This window comes from Mandrillus leucophaeus, unplaced genomic scaffold, assembly GCF_000951045.1.
Source record: "Mandrillus leucophaeus isolate KB7577 unplaced genomic scaffold, Mleu.le_1.0 Scaffold148, whole genome shotgun sequence".
In the NCBI taxonomy this organism is placed as follows: Eukaryota; Metazoa; Chordata; class Mammalia; order Primates; family Cercopithecidae; genus Mandrillus; species Mandrillus leucophaeus.
The window spans coordinates 1,847,908-1,870,357 of NW_012101454.1; the positions used below are offsets into that span (position 1 = coordinate 1,847,908).

Consider the following 22,450-nt stretch of genomic DNA (forward strand, 5'->3'; position numbering starts at 1 on the left):
GGGAAGAACAATGAACAATTGTTCTGAGAAATGGGAAATCACAATGACTTCTTCCTGGCACAATGACCTTGTTCTGTGGGCACAATGACCTCCTTCAGCACAGCGGCTCCCTCCAGCACAACCCTATAAAACTTCGCTGCAGTTGCACCCTGCCTCTACCCACCCTCTTCTCTGCTGTGCTGCCGGTTGCAACCTTGCAATGTATTTTCATACTTCTCTAATAAATCTGCCTTTCTTTACCTAGAACTGTCTTGGTAAATTACTTTACCACCTGTGACACTGACCCCAGCTAGTTGCACCTGTGACAACTAGCTGGTTGTACTTTTGGCCAATTATTAAACTCTCTGAGTACAAATTTCTTCATCCGTCAAATTAGGATAAAAACTGCACCTACTGCAAAGGATTACTTGGAAGATTCAATGAAGCAGTATATGAAAAGCATTTAGCCCAGTATGTTGCACATGGTTAAGAGTTTAATAAATACTAGTTACTAGCATAGTAATAGTAATAATAATAATAATAATAATAAGTCTCTACAGACTTGAAGTAGCTATAAAAAATTCCAGTAGAGTTGATTAATTAGAGTTGGCCCCCTAGGGGTCATTTGGTTCACCTCATTAAATTAGGCAGAGAAGGAAAATTTCAGCTTCTTGAGTTGACCGCTCTCACACTTAACATTTCGAATTAGAAAAACAAAATTCACTTAAGTTTTCTAGTCTGTTAAATAAGTGGGTTGGATTAAGTAATTCTAAGGAGCTTTCCAAGCACAAAAAGTTCGTATTTCTAACATCCTTTGTCAATCATAAATCAAACATTTTACAGTCTCTGAATCATTTTCTGTCTTTCAGTGAGTATTTGTACTATACCAGCTTCTACACCTTTTGATGAAAAGTATAACCTTTAGGCTAGTTTGGGGACTAAAGTCGTGTGTGTGTGTATGTGTGTGTGTGCACACACAGGCATATTTGGTGGTGGTGGTACTGTGTTCCAAGAAAGCCTCACAGACTTGGGCAGCCCTAATACTGTAATTTCAGTCAAAGGGATAGGAAATTTCCATACCACTGAAGTTTACTTGCATCAAACTTTTAGGTTCATCTGCTATGAAAGAGAAGAAAAGTATTATTTTGTGGAATATTCAAAACGGTTGATTTTTAAAGAGTCAAAGTTTGTGATATAACATTTGCTTTTAATGATATTAGCAAATATCATTGTTATATTGATAAAAACGACTTAGTTATAGAAATCTCTTGGTATTTCCAAGTCCACCTGGGAGTAAGAAGCAAAATTCAGCAAGGCTCCAGCATTCTGGCACAAATCCTTCCTTCTCCTCCCATGGGTACCTTTGCTGGTTGTCCAGGAGATGGCAATGTTGCTTCAAGGGAATGGCTTCCACCAGGCCCAGGAAGGGAGCCTGGGGACAAAGGGGTTGAGGGCTGGGGCTACTATATGGCAGTCAGAAGTTAAAAGAGAAACAGTGAGAAAAGTCTTATTTAATGAACCTTAGGAATAATGACAAAACCCGTTTAAATAATTGTCTTCCTCAATTTCCCTTTATAGGGGCGAATGTGAACATGAAGACCAACAACCAAGATGAGGAGACGCCCTTGCACACGGCTGCCCACTTCGGCCTTTCAGAGCTGGTGGCCTTTTACGTGGAACACGGGGCCATAGTGGACAGTGTGAATGCCCACATGGAGACCCCCCTGGCCATCGCCGCCTACTGGGCCCTCCGCTTTAAGGAGCAGGAGTACAGCACAGAGCACCACCTCGTCTGCCGCATGCTGCTTGACTACAAAGCCGAAGTCAATGCCCGGGATGACGACTTTAAATCTCCCCTCCACAAGGCAGCCTGGAACTGTGACCACGTGCTCATGCACATGATGCTGGAAGCTGGCGCCGAAGCCAATCTCATGGATATCAACGGCTGTGCTGCCATCCAGTATGTGCTGAAGGTCACCTCCGTGCGCCCTGCTGCCCAGCCTGAAATCTGTTACCAGCTCCTGTTGAACCATGGTGCCGCCCGAATATACCCTCCCCAGTTCCACAAGGTGAGGCTCTGCCCAGTGGTCAGGAGGTTGAGGGAGATTCAAATGGCGGCCCTGTCTGAAATCTCCAAGTAACTGAAGCTTGTTTGAGACTTGAGTCCTGGGCTAACTACTTCTGATCCTCTTTGACCTTCCATTACATACCTAATCCTAGCTGTCTCCTCATCTCATCCTAGTCTAGGTTTGCTTGAAATTGGGTGTGACAGCTAGAATGAGAACAAGAGTAGCAAATAATTTTTTATACCTTGTGTGAACACCAATGCACTGGTGGCTTCCTGGGGGACTGAGGTAAGTCTGCCAGAAAGGTGAATAGTGTTAGACAGGCATACATTTGCCATCTTTTAAACAGAATGACTGATCTAAAGATGACTCAGTCTGCTTTGAAATTAGCTTGTAGCCATGAAAGGGCCACCCGATTTTCCAGTTTAATGAAAGCTAACATTTATTAAGTACTAAAAATTATATTTATTATATATAATAAATAAGCACACTGTTACAAGAATTTTGTATCTCTTAATTCTTACAATAATCATACAAGGTATATATTATTATTGCCCCTATTCTACAGAGGAGGAAACTGAGGCACAGTTAAGTAAATTACCTGAGCTTCCACAGTGCCAGTGCCAGGATTCAACCTTAGATATTTTGGTTCCAGCATCTATTCTTATGATATCACACTGCACAGTTTTTCTTAATAACAGTCATAATCTCAAACAGACTCATAGGGACCAGTTGCTAACAGTAATGATATGACTAAGACATGGGACCTATCCTCAAGAAGCTTAGAATCTAGCAGATGAGACAAACAAATAAAGGGGTAATTTTAATAGGCTGTGATAAATGATAAGGTAGAAGAATAATGAGTGCTACAGAAATATGGAAGAGAGCGAATTTTGCATAGTTTTTTTGCTGGTAATTTGGAGGCCAAAATGCATTTTATCTGAAAATAAATCAAATAGTACTATACTTAGGATTCTCCCTTACTCTAAAAATTTAACTAACAAGAAGAAGAGTTTGAAGTATACAACAGCTGACTAAGTAGGCCACAGAAAGCAAATTAACAGATGTTTTTCTGAATTCACAGCTTAAGTTCTACTTCTTACCTGGGTAAAATGTCAGGGACTCGTCTGAAGTCCTGCAGTGTGAGGCTTAGTTAGAAGAAAAGTTCTGCTAGAGAATTTAAGGGTAGTTCATTCAGTCAGGACAAATTCCAGATGGACAAACCAGAGAACTTTCAAATGAAGATTTGATGGATTCAGCAATTCCTGTGATCTCAGTAAGGAATTTTCTCTTGGTTATCAGGATGTTAATGGAAGATTAACTAATTCTTTTTTTAAAATTGTATGTAAATCCCAGAATGTCATGAATTTTTACAAAACTTTCTTAGAGAACTATAAATGATTAAGACGAGGAATAGAGTAAGAAGAATGTTACAATAACTGTCCTGTGTTGAGCTCTAAATAGGTTTTATACAGATTATTTCATTTTATTTTTATAATTGACTCTGAGGTAGGCACTGGCATTATTCACATTTAAAAGGCGATTAAGCTAAAGCTAATAGTCTTAATATATTTTCATCAACTCACACAGAGTAAGTGTCAAATTCACTCATTTGTTTATTTAACAAATATTTACTAGACACCTCCAAAGTGTCGAGCACTGTTTTATTTGCTGGAGGTAGAGCAATGAACCAAAGGCCTTCATGAAAGATACTTTCTAGTGGGAGACAGAAAACAAACAAAACAAAACCAAATAAATATACTCTGATATGTTAGGTACTTGGAGAAAAATCAGGGTAAAAAAAAAAAAGAGAGAATGCCAAATTATGTGTGCTACTTTAAGTTGATTAGAAAAAATAAGGATGTGGAGGAACAAGCCATGCAAACACCTGATGGGGAGGTGTGGAGAGCATTCCAGACCTAAGGAAAAGCAGGTGAGAGGGTCCTGAGGTAGGAGAGGGCTAAGCATGTTTGAAAGAGAGCAAGGAAGCCACAGTGGCTGAAGTGGAGTGAGCAAGGGGAAGATAAATCCAAGAGGTATATATGTGGGTTGTCTGCAGACCATATATGTGGCCTTGTAAGCTGTGGGAATGTTCTTGGTGTTTTACTCCGCATGGGAGAGGAAGTCACTGAAAGATTTTGAGTTGGGAAAAATAAAAATCTGATTTATATTCTAAAATGATCCTTTAGACTGCCTTTAAGAGAATAACTCTGAGTGGGGGCCAGCAAAGTTGTAATAATTTAGATGAGAGATGAGGGTAGCTTAGACTCACAGCGGAAATAGTGAGGGTGGTGAGAAGCACAGACTTTGGGGTCAAACTTGATTTCTGTCACTTACCTAAGAGTGTGACTAAATAAACTGCTGAAAGTTTCTGGGCCTCAGTTTCTTCCCCTGTTGAATGAGTATACCCTGAATTTATGCCTTGGCAATAATATGCAGACTGAATCCTTCCCCAGAAGGAAGTTATTCCTACTCATAGCACATCACAAATATGCTCAAAGCCCAGAGGATGGTGCCAAACATTTCTTTCCTCTTTCTCTTGGACTTCTTTCAGTCCTTGCAGAGTCTCTTTCCCAGTTGCTCCCTTCAGTCTTATCCTGCATCTATAAACATCTCTATCTTTGTTTACTTCCATCTTTTTTTCTTACTTACATCTTGCTAAGGGCTAGTCATTCTTCATGATGTTACCTCTAGAAGACAAAAACATCTACCTCTGTAATACAGCTCACTTCACAAAGCATGATTTTCTGCATATTGTCGTTCAAAGACTACTTTCCTTCCAGGGAAAAGGATGGACAGGGACACAGGGCATGAAGGTGCCAGAGAAACATACTCTATCACTTTATCCATGTTTAGTAATAGCCTTCTTGTAAGGTTGTTTTGAGAATTAAATGAGATAGTATTTGAGAAGTGGTTAGCACGGTGCCATGGGCATGGTAACCATTAAACAAATGATGGCTATGACTATTATTATCCTTACACATGTGTTGAGCAGGAGAATTGGTGCTCCTGGGCCTGGTTTACTATAGCAATCTTCCCAACCAGGAGCGACAGTATGTGTGTGAGTCCCTGCCCAGAGACTAAATGTTGAGTTGTATTCTGAAACTTGCTGTGGACTCCAGTAGTGACATTCAACCCTGGTGTTTCCTTTTCTCCTCCTTTCAACATGTGCTCTTGGTCCAGCATAGGCATCTCCCCTGCTGGCTTTTCTTGATGGCTCCACCAGCCTGTAACGTAGGCATACAATTGTGTGTTCCAACCAACTTTGTCCATGGGTAGCATTTTCTTATTCAGTTATTTTGTTCCTTTGAGTTCCTTTAGTTTGGCTGTATGCTAAAGAGATTAAGATAAGAGTTGGCTACTGGTAGATGGCTGGTATTACAAACAAACATTTTCGTTGCTACTCAACAGACTGTGTAGGAGAGCTGGACCCCTTCCAAAGGAAAAGCAAAGAAAAACTATTCAATTTACTATGTAGATGCTTCAAAGTGATTTAGAACAACTACTCCACAGTCTGACTTTCCAAAGAGAAAGTCATCTTTATGACAAGTAAGTGGCTGACTCATTTATCCAGAAGATAAAGTGATTCATTCTTTGTGTGGTGGGGGAATTCAGTTTCCTTATTTACAAGGAACAAGGTCAGAGCTGAAGATGCTTTCTTCCAAACACAAAGCAAATTTGTAGAGGGTGTATTTCACTGAAAGCCAATGTGTAAATTACATAAGCGGGGGAAAAAAGAACTATAGGGTCTGCAATTGCTTTCCAGGGTACAAAAGGACATTTGATTTTTTTTTTCCTCCCAGCATAATTCAGAAGAAAGTGACACCCCAGGGAGCCAAGACTGGGTTTTCTTGTAGGGCAAGAAAGACATTTTTCTACAGGAGGAAAGGTAACATTAGGGTTTGGAGGAGGTGAGGATGATTTCTGCCATTGAACAATGCTGTGTATGAAGCTAGGCAGTTCTCTTTGATCATTAAGTACCTTTCTGAACACATATATATCAATATATAAGAGTGCAAGTGGCTTGAGAATGTTTATGCTGAAGTGACTTACAGATGGTGTTTGGATGAGAAGAGAGACAGGGAGACTTACCTTGAATCTCTTTTTTAATAGATTATGTATTAATCCATGATTCTGGGGTTGGATGATGAGGTGAGGTATCTAAATCTCTCTCCAGTAGTCACCACAGTAGAAATAGCTTTTTTTTTTGTCTAATTGTTCCTCCATGAAGGGAGAATAGAGATGCCAGAGACTCATGAAGGTGAAGCTTACTGAGCATCTTCTGTTTTCTGGGCTGGGAAGGCCAAAAGGAGGCTGTGGTTTCTCCCTTTGGGGTCCACACCAGTCTGCTGTCTCATGTTTCCTTTGTCTCATGTTTTCATGAGGAAAATGCTACTAAAATAAAACCCCCACTAATCTCTGTCCCCAACCTTCTCACTTCACTTAACAGATTGATGAGTTGGGAGGCGGAGTTGAGTTAGCTTGCTTAACCTTGGGTCTAGAGGATCTTTGAATTCTTTGTTCATTCATGTGGCAAGCTTCCAATAATAAACTCTGTCTGGCAGGGAGAGGCCTGCAATTTGGGGGCATAAATTCAGTTTAGGGGCAGAGTGTTAGAATCTGTGTATGGCCCCTAACTAAACATATGTAATCTATTTTATCAGTAATAAAGATGATATTCTGATCTCTGATTGTCATCTTCATTTCATATTTTAATGGGTCCTACACTAAGAAGGGAAAATTATTTATTGGGCCTCTAATACTCTGCATGCTATGACACCAAGGGTCTTAAAGATGAGGACAGGCCAGCCCTAGCTACAACTTTTCGTTTATCCTTTATTTATCCCCCATAATCTGTTCCTTACCTGTTTCAGTCCACTCAACTCCCAGTGACTTAACCGTCTAATTCAATCTGCTAGTATTTAATCTGTCTTCATCTCTTGATCTTCACGACCCCCGTGATAACCTCACTTTGAATGCTTTCTTCATTTGGTGTCTTTTACTCTGACGTGTCTGGTTTTCTTTTGACTTTGGAGTCATGCAGACTTGAGTTTAAATCCTGACTCTACCATTTCCTAGCTAAAAGACCCAGAGGTTAAATTTTCTCAGCCTTTGGCCTTCAATCTCTGAAATGGGGATGATTATAGGACCAATCTCATAGGATTGTTGAATGACTAAGCAAGTTAAAGTATATGAAGATTTAGCACAGTCTCTTGCACATAGTAAGTCCTCAAAAAATGGTAGCTGTTATTTTCCTTTCTTCCTCTCTCGTGCCTACTAGGATTTCTGAAGCTGTAGGTAATGATCCTCTATCTTTTCCATTTATACCCATTTAGAGTGTCGCTGAACTTCATGGCTTTAGCCAGCACATACTTTGATGACACATAATAACTATATATTAGCCTTCTCATGGGAGCCGCTATTGTGTACATTTTTGGCTGATATGAATGGCTGGGTGCGGTGGCTCACACCTGTAATCCCAGCACTTTGGGATGCCTAGGCGGGCAGATTACTGGAGGTCAGGAGTTCAACACCAGCCTGACTAACATGGTGAAACCTCGTCTCTGCTAAAAATGCAAAAATTAGTCGGGAGTGGTGGCATGATCTGTAATTCCAGCTACTTGGGAGGTGAGGAAGGAGAATTGCTTGAACCCAGGAGGTGGAAGTTGCAGTGAGCCAAGATTGTGCCATTGCACTCCACCCTGGGCTAAAAGAGTAACATTCTGCCTCAAAAACAAAAACAAAAACAAAAACAAAACAAAACAAAAAAACAAAACTATCCTCCTCCTCATTATCTGTCCATCCCAGATTAGTATGTTCCTCATTTCTGTCAATCAGTGGCAACTCTGTTTGTCCTCTATCTCTGGCTTCCAAGTTGTATTCTTTCCTCCTCCTATCTGATTAATATTAAGCCCTAGACTTGTTCCTTCTCCCAGCTTCAGCCACCCTTCCTTCCCAGCACTGGCGCTGACGCCAGCCTAGTAGCTGGTTGGTGTACTTCCCGTCAGCCTCCCCTCCACTCTCTGCCCTTGATGCACTGGTCTTCTCCTCTGTGCGTTGCTGATGGTGCTCAAGCAGCACTTGATGATCTTTAAGTAAGTCTTTTATTGCTTACTGACTTATATTGCTCTCTAACTCTTTGAAATGATTTGTGTCTTTTCTCTTCAACTAGGTTGTAAACTCCTTAAAGACAAAAAACAGGTCATAAATGTCCCAGAATTACTGTCATAGTACTACACCTGTGCTCAATAAAGGCTTCCTAAAGAATGGATAGGTTGAATATCACCTCTTCTTATTAAGAGTGTATAATAGCCTCTTGTTCTCTGTCAAGTCAATCCTAAGCTCTTCAGACTGGCTTCCAGGTATGCTGCCAGCTGGCTTCATCTTACCAGCTCTGACTTTTAGCCCTTCCCTGACTCCATCCAGGTTGGCCTCTTTACTGTCAACACACACAGACACACTCACACACACACACACATGCACACACTCTTACTTAGTTGGGTATTAAGATCATAGCCTTTCTGTCTGTGTTTTATCTGTGATCCCAAGACATTAGGTCTTTACCACCCTACACTGAAAAAGGCAATGCTAGACCACCTATGAGGAAGGTTGTCAAGCATCACATTTCCCTATGGAAGGAAAGTCGGTTTTATGATCTTTTGCTCAACAATAATAAGTTGAGGATGAGATGGTCTGGGAAATTAGGAAGAAATGTCTTTGGAGAAAGTTGTTTAAGTGCAGAGGCATGCCTCTCTTCTAATGGTGAAGGATGGGCTTCCTCCTCACCTAACATGAAGTGAAAGGGGCTTTAGGAGGACCCCTTGGAGAAGTTGATTTATGTTTTCCAAAGTTTCAAGGGAAAAATGGGACTGATATGAAACTCATGATGAGAAAATTTAGAAGAGCAGGTCTGTGGCTGGAGCTGCTTGTCTGGTGGCAATGGAAAGAAAGATGATTAAACTAGGACTCAGGAGTGCCTTTTCCTGGCCACACCAAAAGTTGGTTAAGTGTATAAACATCCATCTAGTTTGATCTAAATGTTAAACCTAAATCTTTCTGTCTCCTGAAGGAAATTCTGGCCACTTTGACTCAGCTTTCGAGTATTTTTGGTTGGTCAATAAACTGTTAAGCAGAGTGTGCTAAGAGCGAACTGAATTTCATGTCGTCTTTTATTTGTTGATGAAAGGTAAAACACCAGTAAGTGTGGTTTAGTACATGACACCAGTCCTCTGCAGGTATTCAACTGGGAAGATAACGAGGCTCAACTTGCATGTTACTCTGTAGTTTACTTTACCTCATGGTCACCAGCGAATCTAAGTTGATTGATTAACATAGAATTTTTTGATAAAATGTTCTGTAGAGCTGGAAGAATTTCCCAGGCAGCTGGAAACATATTCTGTGTCCAGTCTGTCTCAAAATTGCTTCAGTTATGTACAAAGGCAAAGTAATTCTTCGGTTCTCATCTTCTTTGTTAGTGACTCTTTTTCACTTGCTCGTGGAAGGTGAAAGAAATTGATCTGATTTTTATTAATCTGCCTATCTGCCATGGTGGCAGTGTACTGGAATACTTAAAGGCATGAGACTTCTTAAAATCATTTTAGCAATACAGGGAGCTTAATTAGTCTGTGGGTCCTGGGTTTTTTTTTGTTTTTTGTTTTTTGTTTTTTTATTCTTACAGATAGGGTCTTGCTATGATGCCCAAGATAGCTTTGAACTCTTAGGCTCAAGCCATCCTCCTGCCTCAGTCTCCCAAGTAGCTGGGATTACAGGAACATGCTACCATGCCCACTGGTCTGTGAACTCTTGATGTCTCTGTGAGCAAAAAGAATGAACCATATATGTGCATTAAGCTAATGAAACTCTGTGCTTCCTCTGCAGGTGATACAGGCCTGCCATTCTTGTCCTAAAGCAATTGAAGTTGTAGTCAATGCCTATGAACACATCAGATGGAACACAAAGTGGAGAAGAGCTATCCCCAATGATGACCTGGAGGTAAATAATTGATTCCTTTCCTATAATTTTCACTATCGAGTACTTCCAGACTGCTCTAGAAGTACGCAAAATTCTAATAAAACAGTTGGTTTTGAGAATGCCTTTACAGCCTATTCAAATGCAGTGAGACAAAGGGTTATAAAATACGAGTTTGAGAGTTAATATTTCCATCAAATATGTGGCATTAAGGAGTGTTTTGGGGAATTCCTCCATTTAAGGGCAAGTTGAATTAAGTATATAAAGGGAGCAGCTTTCCTTTCTTCTGATTAATTTAAATGAGTTAAATGATGGCATTTGGGATTACTCATATAGTATTTTTACTGGAATATTAAAGCGTTTTGTGTAGATTATTTCATTTACTTTTAAATATCGTGAAGTGACTATTAGGCAGGAAAGAGTTTTAAAAACCCTGTCTTGGGTCCTACAGAAAGCAGTTGGCAGAGTCAAGTTCTCACTTGCAGACTTTCAGACTTCGCTACCTATGTATACCAGTCCTTCCAACTGAACATCCTTGGTTCTTGGTTTTAGAAGTCAAAGTCTGTCTCCAACACATGAAAGGCATCAGGCACAGGGTGCAGAGTTCACTGGGCTTGGAGGTCTGTGGCTTAGGTGTAATCTTATTCTGCTACTTATTAGCTGTGTTACTTTTTAAAGTCACCTAACTTGAGTGAGTTGCATTAATCCTTCACTTCCATTAAATATCTGAATATATGCATCACACCAAGCATATAATGTGTTTAAAATTGCTATTTTGGTTTAGATTGGTCCAGGCAGTTCACACATGCATATTTTATCTTATCTCCTGGGTTCTGAATTGTAGAGTGTTATTTCCCCTCCCCTTTCCTTGTATACCACCGCCTCACTGCTCCCATTTCAATACTGCGTTTAATTTTTGCCTCACCAATAGAGACCCTAGGAAGCTGCCATTATGTGTAAAGTAGAGGTTAGTTTGTTGATTTTTATTGATGTAAACTGTGGGGACTCGCTAACTTTAATTTGTCTTGCCTTCCTTTTCAGAAATACTGGGATTTTTACCACTCTCTCTTTACTGTGTGCTGTAACTCTCCAAGGACTCTCATGCATTTATCGAGATGTGCCATTAGAAGAACGTTACACAACAGATGCCATAAAGCAATTCCTTTGCTTTCCCTCCCATTGTCATTGAAAAAGTACTTGCTTTTAGAGCCAGAGGGAATTATTTATTAAGCCTTATGAGACAGCAGTTCCCAATCCTAGGTATTTAAGTGGACTCGCTGCGTAGACACAGTTTGCATAAATAAAATGGTACTTGGGTTGATTATAACACTTCAGGGATTTCAAAACACTTTACAAACGCTGTCATTAATCCTAGAATATCATGGTATGGGGAAATAAACAAGAAGTAAAGTTAAGGAATTTTCAAAGACAAGGATGTATTCAGAATGCACTGATATAACAGTAATAACTAATACGTATAGTGCTCTAAGTACCTGAAATATTTTTGTAAAACTTCTCATATCTTATCTCATCTGAAATGGGACCCAGGTTTTCTTCCAACCAATCTAATTCTGTGCCTTATCAGTAATATGTTTACATTCTCATTCTAATGGCCATATAGTAGGCTTTGCAATTGGCCTCTTAAACTTGATGTCTTCCCCCATTACCCCTTAGCAGTAATTACTGTCGCTAGTTTTGCAAACTCCTGCCCCCCAAACCAAGCTACTCGAATTTATTTCAGTGATGAAAGCATATGAGCATAGTCAAAACAAGGAGATCTTGGAGTCAAATTAGAAATGAGAAAGAAACATCAGTCCAGTTAATAGTCAAGAATGGACATTTGAACGGACATCATTGAGCCAGAGACTGGAGATGCAAAGATGAGTCCCATGTGACTCCTGCCCTCCAGGTTCTCACCATTTAGCAGAGGATCCAGACATATACACAGCTAATTGCAATATAAAGTGACGGGGCAAGAGTACAGGTGCAGACTCATTTTTAACGCTTGTCTTTCAAAGTTGTGTTTCTGACATGAAGTGTGATTTTTCTTTTAAGCATGAAGATAAAGAGTGAAGGGGTTATGTAAAGTAGAGGGATCTCCTGCTCTTGTTAGGGTATTTTAAAGGTTTTTTCTAGATAGTGTGTCATTTTGGTATGGTTTCTTTGTTAGTATTAACACTTTCTCAGACTCCTTGAGAAAAATATTGCACACTCAATGGCTCCAGTGCATGTGGAAAGGAAGCATAGGAAAATGGGGGAAAGAAAGTGTGTGAGGGGACTTAGTTGATTACTTTGGTCTTTTTATGTAGCAGACTGACATTTCATAGCATTGTAGCTAAGAGATAAGGAGCACTTTGCTAGTGACAGTGGGCTACAAAAAGTAAATAGAGAGACTTTTTGAAAATGGTAAAAGTTTGAGAAACGTGGGAAGATAAATGTGTTAGTCAGGCTAGCTAGTTAGTGGATTGCAGGAAGAGAAATGTAGGCGATTAAGCTCTGGGCTTTGTGGTTTAAGAGGTCAACTTTGCTTCACTTTTTTTGTTATTGCTAATCACTTTTAGATAAGCTCATTGCCTCTTAGCATCATTTTTTAGAGGTTAAAGCAGAAGTAAATTGCAAACAAATCTGTCAGTTGTGAGCAGGTTTCTTTTATGTGTGTGGTTCTCCGTCATATTTAACTTTGGATGCTGGAGTGTTGAATAGAGATGATGTCAGATATTCCAATAGGCTATCATTTAATGTAACTGGCAATCACCTAACTGGTTAATCCCAGTTGAGACTGTGCTTCTCAACTGGGATTGTCTTACTCCCAGGGCTGTGTAGGAAAAGTCATAGGTGGATACAGTAATCTCTTTTAAGTATCAGTTTTACTCAGATATTTTGGTAGAGATATTTTGTACTAAAACAAGATCTATATCATGGAATAGAATGCTGAATTTGTATGAATTATTCATATAAAGCTTGATCCTTCAAAAAATTGTTTGCTTATAGCAACTGGTATTAGAACACATCCTAGAACAGAATGAAATGATGTCTTTTGCAGCAACTTGGATGGAGCTGGAGGCCATTATTCTAAGTGAAGTAACTCGGGAATGGAAAGTGAAATACCATATGTTCTCACTTTAATGAGGATGCAAAGACATAGAGAGTGATATAATGGACTATGGGGACTTGCAAGGGGAAGCCTGAGAGCGGGGTGAGGGATAAAAGACTACATATTGGGACACTGCTCCAGTGATGGGTGCACTAAAATCTCAAAATTCACCACTAAAGAATTTATCTGTGTAACCAAAAACCACCTGGACCCCCAAAACTATTGCAATCTTAAAATAGTAGTAATTTAAAAAGTAAAACAAGATCATACCCTGGAGCAATCGGAGGATTGCTTGCTGCCCTGCATCTTAAGGAGTATTCTAACAGAAAAGCTTGTGATGCACTGACTTGGGGCAGGTAAAACTGATGCTGAGGACAAAGGAGAAGATGTTCCTCGCCGAGGGAAATGAAAACTTTTCTTATTCACCTTGCTTGTGCTTAAACACTCATGTTCATCTAGTGTAGAATACATGGCTACTTGTTTGTAATTTTTTTATTGGTGGAATTAAAGTGATTTTTCCTTAACTTTGAACTTCTATTTAGAGAACTTAAATAAAGCTCTTCTGTCTCCTTTCATCTTTGTAAGTTGTTTACTTACCAATAAGACTCTTTTCCCTAACCCAACTTTGACTTTTCAGCAATGGCACTGAAGAACTCTATACATTTCATTGCTTTTATCAACAGTTAGAAAGAAAAAGAGAATCAGTGATTGTGCCTGTAAATAAATAATGTTTTCAAAAGAAAGTAAAGGGTGACCAAAACACAAATACAGTGCAGACTCTTGCTATAAGAACAGGGTGTTTTAATAATAATAAAGAAATTGTACTGAATCATTCTCCTCTGCCTCTCACCATATCTGTCTTCCTGGGGTTTTTCATTTTCCTTCATTCTCACTGTCCACTAAACCCTGGGCAAAGCCACAGAGGAAATTATATCCTCTTGATGCCTTTGTTACTTTCTTAGAAAACTTTCTGTAAATAGGATCTACTATCTTGAAGAAAAAACTATCTCTCTTCTGAAACTTACATGAGAGGAAGAATCTTAGATATGAGGGAAAGACCACCTATCTGGTTTTCTCTGCTTCTTAGGAACTAGACACACTTGTGTTCTATTTTTTAATCACCGAGTGTTATGTCTCTACTTCGTCCTTCCATTCTAAACCCAGTGGGTTCTGATAAAAACACAGTAGTCGAACGATGATTGTAGGGATAAGAAAAGTAACAGACCATTTGCAGTGGGTTATCAATGTTGGAAAAGACAGCTGAGCCTTATGTTTTTATTACTTATCTGATTGTGAAGAACTTACAAAATTCTAAGTTGGTACACTTTCAAAACTTTTACAAATGAATTCAACTACTCACTCATTTTCTTTGAAACACAAACACCGCAGCTAGTATCTGGAAGGAATTCCTGTTACTTTCTTTAGGAGGATAAAGTAGATGCATTACAGTTAGACGTTCAGAGGTTTGGCTCCGATGCTATCTGTCTGGGTCCCCTCTTTATCTGACTCATAATATATGGAAAATGACATACCTGCTCCATGCCTGGGTTTTCTCATTTGTAAAATGAGAATAGTCATGGTGCCTACTTCATAGGACTTTTGTAGGATTGTTTTGAAGGTTAAGTTAATTAACAGATTAAAACATGTAGAGCAGACCATGACACTCAGTAGCATTTTATTACTACTCATGTCCTTGTTTTTGTGGTAATCATTATATTGTACAGATAGACTCCCACCAGTGGAGTAGTATATCCTTAGAGTGAAGCTGTAGCTGCCGGTGATACATTGTAGATTTCTATTCACTTTGGGAACAGCTGGGTGAGCTTGTACTGTGTCAGGACTTTAACGACAGCTGGGAATCCATGGGGGAACAAGACAAAACAGGTCCCTGACCTTCTTGGGCTTTTTTGAGGTAGGGAGTAGGGATAGAAATTCTCCACTGAGTGGAGGATCAGTAAACATGCCAACCAATTAATTTTTGAATCTTCGTATTTTTGTAAGTAGTAACATAGATGCAATGATCTATTTTACTATGGAAAAATTTAGTCACCTGAAAATTTATCACGTACAGAACTGATTTCTCAGTTGTTTCCATCTTCAATGGGGGAAAGAGAAGGAGGAGATGAATTTTGTAGCGGGACATAGATTAGCAATGAGATTCCTAACAGGGAGGGTCATTGGTCATCAGAATGAATGAACAGAGGGTAGAATAATTTCATTCATTTATTTTTTCACATGCAAGAATTTATTCTCTTAGCTGGGTGTGGAGGCATACGCCTGTAGTTCCAGTTCCTCCAGAGGCTGAGGCAGGAAAATCACTTGAGCCCACGAGTTCAAGGTTGCATTGACCTGTGACTAGACCACTGTATTCCAACCTGGGCAACAGAGCGAGACCTTGACTGTAAAGAAAAAATTTTAAAAAAGGACTTTATTCAGTATTACTACCTGTGTAGTTCTCTGATAAATGTGGGAGGAAGAAGGGGTGTTGTTACCAAGTCACTTTAAGGTTCACTTTTAGTAGCTCAAGGTTTTGGTTTATTTGCTTTTATTTAGAAATAAGGATAAAAACTACACAGTTTTTTAAAAAAATTAGATGCTATCTAACCAAGCCATTTGGTTGATCAGAAAGGATTTTCAAAACCTTCATTTCAGTGATAAGTTGCTTTGTTCATGTTTGATCATATCTGCCATCAGTGAAAAACAATGTATGCAAAAGCATGCCCCAAAAGTGGCTTGTTGTTGTTGTTTGTTTGTTTCTTTGTTTTGAGACAGAGTCTCTCTCTGTTGCCCAGGCTGGAGTGCCATGGCATGATCTCTGCTTATTGCAATCTCCATCTCCTGGGTTCAAGCGATTCTCCTGCCTCAGCCTCCCAAGTAGCTGGGACTACAGGCGTCCACCACCATGCCTGGCTAATTTTTGTATTTTTAGTAGAGGTGGGGTTTCACCATGTTGGCCAGGCTGGTCTCGAACTCCTGGCCTCAAACGATCCACCCATCTTGGCCTCCCAAAGTGCTGGGATTACAGGCCTGGCCAGCAGTTGTTGTTGTTGTTGTTGTTGTTTTTCTTTTTTAAAAAGCTACACTAAGTGGTTTAAGTGAGCTTTAATTTCTTCTTTACTAATTGTTTTTCTGTTTTCTCAGATAGAGGTATGCCTCAATGATATTGGATAGCCACTATGTAAATATATGCTGAATCCAGTTATGGAAATAAAATAGCCACCTTGTATTTCTTAAAGACAACCTGGATTAGTTTTCAGTGCTTACTAAGCAGGGAAAAATGGACAAAACAGAGCTATCATGCTGGGGTGTGTAAGGCAGCCTCAGATGTAGAAGGTAGGTACTGAGGTCCTTCTCAAGATCCAGGAGCCTAGACACCTGCTGATAGGCACAAAGGCAAACATTCACTCCTTGTCCTGTTCCAGATGTAGTGGAAGCTGAAAGTCAGTATTTGACTGACAAATGGTGGGAACCAATATAGATTGCAATTAATTTGATCCAGGAAGCAAGACATACAAAATGAGCTGCCCATTCTCTAAACAAGGATCCTCTCTCTACCCTGCTCTGGGTCTTGGCAGAAAGCCTTTCACAGACTGTATCAACTAACTCCCTGTCGCCTGGCTTCCTAGAGGGTTCAGTCCATGGGAAGATAAGCAGAAGATTGGGGCCCTTCCTGGCTCCCTCCCTGCTTGGTCACTACTTGCTGGTGGATGAATTCCTTTACCAAGACCACACCTCCTGTCAGCAGCCACTCTTAAACTCCTATTCTCCCTGGGTTATAGCAGCTGCTTCCTCAACTTGCTTTCTCAGACCCAGGGGTAGTCACAGCTTCCACTGAGTTGCCTGCACCCCTGTCCGGGTGCTTCCTCATTCCTTGCTTGCTTCCTCCAAGCTACCTACACTTCCACAGATAGCCCTTGATTAGATTCTCTTCAGTCTCCCCTATTGAGTGTGTCCTCCATTTCCGCTAAGGATCTGACTGATGCACACACAGAAAGCACTGTAACAAGTCAACAAGTCCGTGAGAGCCTGGGCGGTGGTCGGAATGGTAAGTTCTATTGGATTTGAGGGCAGATAGAAGCCACTATGGACCAGGGAAGGCAGGTGGACTTGATCTGTGGCCTGAAGAGGGGTGGGGTTTAGGTAATAGTTTGGGTAACAGTAAGGCCCTGGGGTTTGGAGGGGAATTTAAAAGTGAGTATCCCTGACAAAGGGTGAGAGCTAGAGTATACACTGAGTTTTCACCACTGTCAGTTAGAGTAAATTGATGTACGTAGATGAACATTTGTTGTGTGTGGGAAGCAGAGGATGAGGTTGGAAGAACTGAGTGGGATGAAATCATGAAATGTCTCAAAGAGTGGGGAAGCACCATGGGGAATCAATGAATATTATTATCATCATAATTGTACTTTTTCCAACCTTATCATTTTTACGGCAGTAACAATTATGATACAACCGTGTAACATTTACAGGGTATTCATCATTTTCAGGGCATCTTCATGATGTTTAAGACCAGATAATTGCCTTTATCATTACTCTTTTCTTCCATGCCACCCCCAAATACAATTCTGATCCTTTAGATCCGAAAAAAATATGTAAAAATAACACTAATTAACCCTCCCTTCTCATGTAAAACACTCCAATCATATGGAATAATTTATTCTGGAGCAAAAAAAGGGACGATAGCCTTACTTTTTCTTTTTATCAAAAGCTAAAGATTTTAAAAATTGCATTAAAAAAAAAAGAAAGAAATGTTTCTTCCAGGGCATCAGGAAATGACAGAACAGAGCAAAATTTGGAGGTCTAGGACTGCTTATACTTTTCAACATGGCAGTGTTCGAGTGCTGAATTATTCACTGAAGCCCTGATGTCATTACAGTCCTTCAGGGACCCCAGGACTCCAAATACTGCTGAAGTCAGATGGACAACAAAAGGTCTCAGGATGATCCATCGAGGAAAACACAGGCAACAGCAAATTGTTCCTAAGCAACGTCTGGTTAATTCTACACAAAAATACAAAGAAGCTGAAAACTGTTTACTCCAATTAGCACTGCAGTGTGGCACAAAGAAAAATATATGGACTTTGCAATTCAATGACTGAGTTTTAATCTTGATTGTTCCATTTAATATCTGTGTGAACTTGGGTCAGTTTCTTAACTCAAGTGTCAATTTCTTTATTTAGGTAATGGTGATTAACTACTTGACATTCAGGACTCTTTGGGGGAATTTATTTATTTTTATTTATTTTATTTTATTTGTTTGGGATGGGGTCTCACTCTGTTGCTTAGGCTGGAGTGCAGTGGCACAACCTCGGCTCACTGCAACCTCTGTGTCTCAGGTTAAAGGGAGTCTGTCATCACAGCCTCCCAAGTAGCTGGGATTACAGGTGCATGCCATCATGCCCAACTAATTTTCCTATTTTTTTGGTAGACAGGGGGTTTCACTACGCTAAGCAGGCTGGTCTCAAACTCCTGTGATCCACCTGTCTTGGCCTCCCAAAGTGCTGGGATTACAGGCATGAGTCATTGTGCCCAGCCAGATACGGCAGAGTTTCTAAGACATTTATGTGGACAGGCCAAATACCCAGCTTTTTGTTTTTGTTTTGTTTTGTTTTTTCTGTTTATTGCATTTTAACTGTAGTGATTTTCCTGTAATGCAGACTCACTCTCTGAAACAAACTGTCCCAAGCTGTTTTGTTAAGGGTTCATTGCTCCTGACAGTTTGGCCTGAAGGAGGCGCTGTAGGAGAATTTTCTCCCTGTGGTGAATCACAGCCATGGAATTACAGACAGCTTTCATTTCTAAAGGCCGTCTTGAAGAAACTTAAACCCAAAAGATCAAGAAAGGTAAATAGGCATTCTATGGCACTTTTCTTTAATCTCCTGCTTACAGTTTCAAAGAATTTTGCTCTTCCCTTCATTGGAAGGAGATCTGGGTATCAGGAAATGATTTTAGAGCCATAGGTTTCTGTCATGTGGTTACATAATCTGGAAGGAAAAAACAACATTGCAGTTAGTTTCTCTCTGTGTAGCACTGAAATCGACAATTTCATTAGTAATTCCATTCATTCAGTTTCCCTTCTTTCTTTCTTCCTCCCTGCTTTTCTTTCTCTCTCTTTCACATTCTCTCCTTTTCTCCCTTCCCTTATTGTTTCTTGTCCTCATTCCCGGGTGTGTTTTTGTTTTTGTTTTTGTTTTGCCTCTTCGTGGCTAGGATCTCAGTGTGAGCATGTACTTATGTAGAGTACATGTTGATATATTCTTGGGTACTTTCAACAACTGACGAGAATAGCGTTTGTTGTCTTTCTAGCAATAGATTACAGGTGAGAGATCAGGACCAAGCTAGGATCAAAAATTACCAAAGAGACAGGAGAAAAGCCTCCAAAATGAGACATGCATGTTTCTGTCCATCCCAGGCAATGCCCGAGAAGCCTAATCATGCTATCTGGGTTACAGGTGTCCAATGCACTTTTGCGCATAGTCAGACATATCCACCAGTATGGTCACAGAGTTGCTCCCTTCTGGAAAATCATAAAAGAATTAGTTATTGAGATAATATGGCTGAATAGGTCACCATACAGACTAATGCATAGAATCAGACACGCCAAAGTTGGAATTCCTCCCTGCCACTTAATATTTTCTGAGGCCCAGTTAGCACCTTTGTAACTAGGAGCAATAATTGTTAGTACAATGTCAGGCAGCAGGTTAACTTTTAATAAATTGTAATTATTATTATAATCCCACCCTACTTGAGTTCTAGATTTCTGTAAGTGACTGACTTGTAGACCCTGCACATTCCAGAAATGGTTAGACACACACATGTCTAACAAAAATATGTGAGCGTATGAATAGTTATTCAATGATATTCCAGTTGCAGCCCACTGAAGGAAATCTGCCCATTTGTAGACATGGGACGCATCTAAATAAATTAGTACGGGCCCTCTTTCAATGTGTGGATATTTGATTTGGTCTCCAGTAATTCTTAAATATTGTTTTTTCTGCACTGGAGCAAGGTTGACTCACTCAACATATGCTGTGTCTGTATCTTATTTAGATATATGTGGAGCTTGAATTTGAGCGCTTCAGGGATGGCAAAAGTGGGGTGTGTTATTTTTTACACCTATGGCAGACAATAATAACCAACCAAAATATTCTCTCCTTTTGAGCCCAGACTCAGCCACAGAGTTCTTCTTGGTACAGTGTAAGGACTGTTACTTCCAATTGCTTAGAGTTGATAGGCAAGGTGAAATACATTTGTCATCCCTGGATTTCATTCTCAATCCTCTCACAGGTTCTTCATCTCGAATTATGTAAATAAAAAGCTGAATGGAATTAGAAGGCAGGGTTGCCGGCACAGGATTTCACTTTTGGTTTTCTTTGGTCAGGAGAAGCATAGAATTTTGCCATTTATTCAACAAATATTTATTGAGCTGGACTCTGTACCTGCTGTGGATTCAAAGGTGAATAATGGCAAAATCTTGGCCTTCATTGGGAAACTGATGAGTCTGCACATTAAGATACTGGGGTGCTTTCAAAAATACCACTCCAATTTCCCACGTCCCCTTTTAAAAGCTTTAATAAGCTAATTAGGTTAAGTACCTCACTTATACTGTGTTGTAAATGCCCGTCTGCCAGTCTCTAGCACCAGGCTGTAACCTCCTTAAAAGAAGAAACTATAATCTCTTCAGTTTTTTAAAAGGCTAAGGTAAAATATACCAATAGTGAAATACACAACTTTAAAATGGATAATCATATGAATGTTTACAAGTGTATATACCCTTGTAATCAACACTCTAATAAAGGTAAACAATACATTTATTACCCCAGAATATCTTCATGTTTTCTTTTGTCTCTTTCTAGTAAATTCCTATCTCCCACAGGCAACCACTGTACTGTTTCTATCACCATGGGTTAGGTTTACTTGGTTTTGAACTTCACAAAAACAGAATTACACAGCATATATTCTTATGTATTTGGTATCATTCTCTTAACATAATATTTTGGAGATTCATCCATATTTTGCTTATATTCATAGTTTATACTTCTTTATTGCTTAATCGTGTTCTATCCTGTGAATACACCAAAATAAATATTTATCCATTCTCCTAGCAATGAAGATTTGGGTTATTTCCAGCTTAGGGTAGTAGTAGATGTGAGGGTTAGTTTTGTGTGTTAACTTGGCTAGGCTATGTGTATCCAGATATTTGGTCAAACATCAGTTTAGATGTTGTTGTGGAAATATTTTTTAGAAGTAACAAACATTTAAGTTAATAGGTTTTGAGTAAAGCAGATCACTCTCCATAATACGGGGTTTGTTCTCATCCCATCAGTTGAATGCCTTACAAGAAAAAGACTGAGGTCCCCTGAGAAAGTGGCAATTCTGACTCCATATTGTCTTTAGATTCATGACTGAAACATTAACTCTTCCCTGAGTCTCCAGCCTGCTTTCCCTGCAGATTTCAAACTTGTTAGTCCCTATAATCATCTGAACCAATTTCTTAACGTATTTTTTCTCTCTCTTTCTATGTATATATAACCTACTGGTTCTGTTTCTTTGGAGAGCCTTGACTAATACAATGGACAAATATGCTGTAAACATTCTTGCTCAAATCTTTTTTGTGGGCATGTTTCCATTTCCCTTGGGCAAATGTCTAGAAGTGAAATTCAAGGTCAGCCACTTTACTATTACAAGAAAGTACCAAACTATTTTCCAAAGTGATGTACATGTTTTCACTCCTACCAGCAATATGAGAGTTTCGATTGCTGTCATTCTTGTCAATAGTTGGTGAGGTAAGTCTTTTTAATTTTAGCCATTCTGATAGGTGAATAGTGATAAGTCTCTGTACTTTTCATTTGCATTTCTCTGAAGGCTAATGATGTTAAACAGCTTTTCACTTGCTTATTTGCTATTTGTGTATCTTCTTTGGTGAACTGTATGTTGGAAGAGTTTGTCATTTGTTCCCTTTGTATCTCAACTACTAGAATTTAATAGTCACTCAGTGTATACTGTTTTATGAATGAATGAATGTTATATCGTCTATCAGTGATGATTCCAAAATGATTATTAAACTTTTGTGTTATTATTTTTAATGCCTATAAAGTACTCAGCAATGGTGCCTAACACATAGTCAACACCCCACAGTTGGTAGCTATTAGTGCCATCCCTATTTTGACTATGAGGAAGTGAGGATTGGAAAAGTTGTGTTACTCAATCAAGGTCTAGTTACTAATTATCAAAATTGCTGCTGAAATCTGGACTTATCAAATCTGTATTTCATGTTTTGAATTTTTTGTTACCATTAGCTTGACTAAGTATTAGATTAAGCATTAACTGTGTTGCTTCATTCA

At 39.4% G+C, this 22,450-nt stretch overlaps 1 protein-coding gene across 1 annotated transcript in view; it reads left to right on the plus strand.

Annotated features, from left to right (window-relative positions):
- Positions 1–13,680, plus strand: part of ASB4 (ankyrin repeat and SOCS box containing 4) — a 53,162-nt gene extending 39,482 nt beyond the window's left edge. The window contains exons 3-5 of the mRNA XM_011974688.1: positions 1,558–2,048; positions 9,924–10,037; positions 11,055–13,680. Of these exons, the coding sequence (XP_011830078.1) occupies positions 1,558–2,048; positions 9,924–10,037; positions 11,055–11,243 (794 nt within the window). The 3' untranslated portion in view covers positions 11,244–13,680. The remainder of the gene's footprint in view (positions 1–1,557; positions 2,049–9,923; positions 10,038–11,054) is intronic.
- Positions 13,681–22,450: the final 8,770 nt, after the last annotated feature.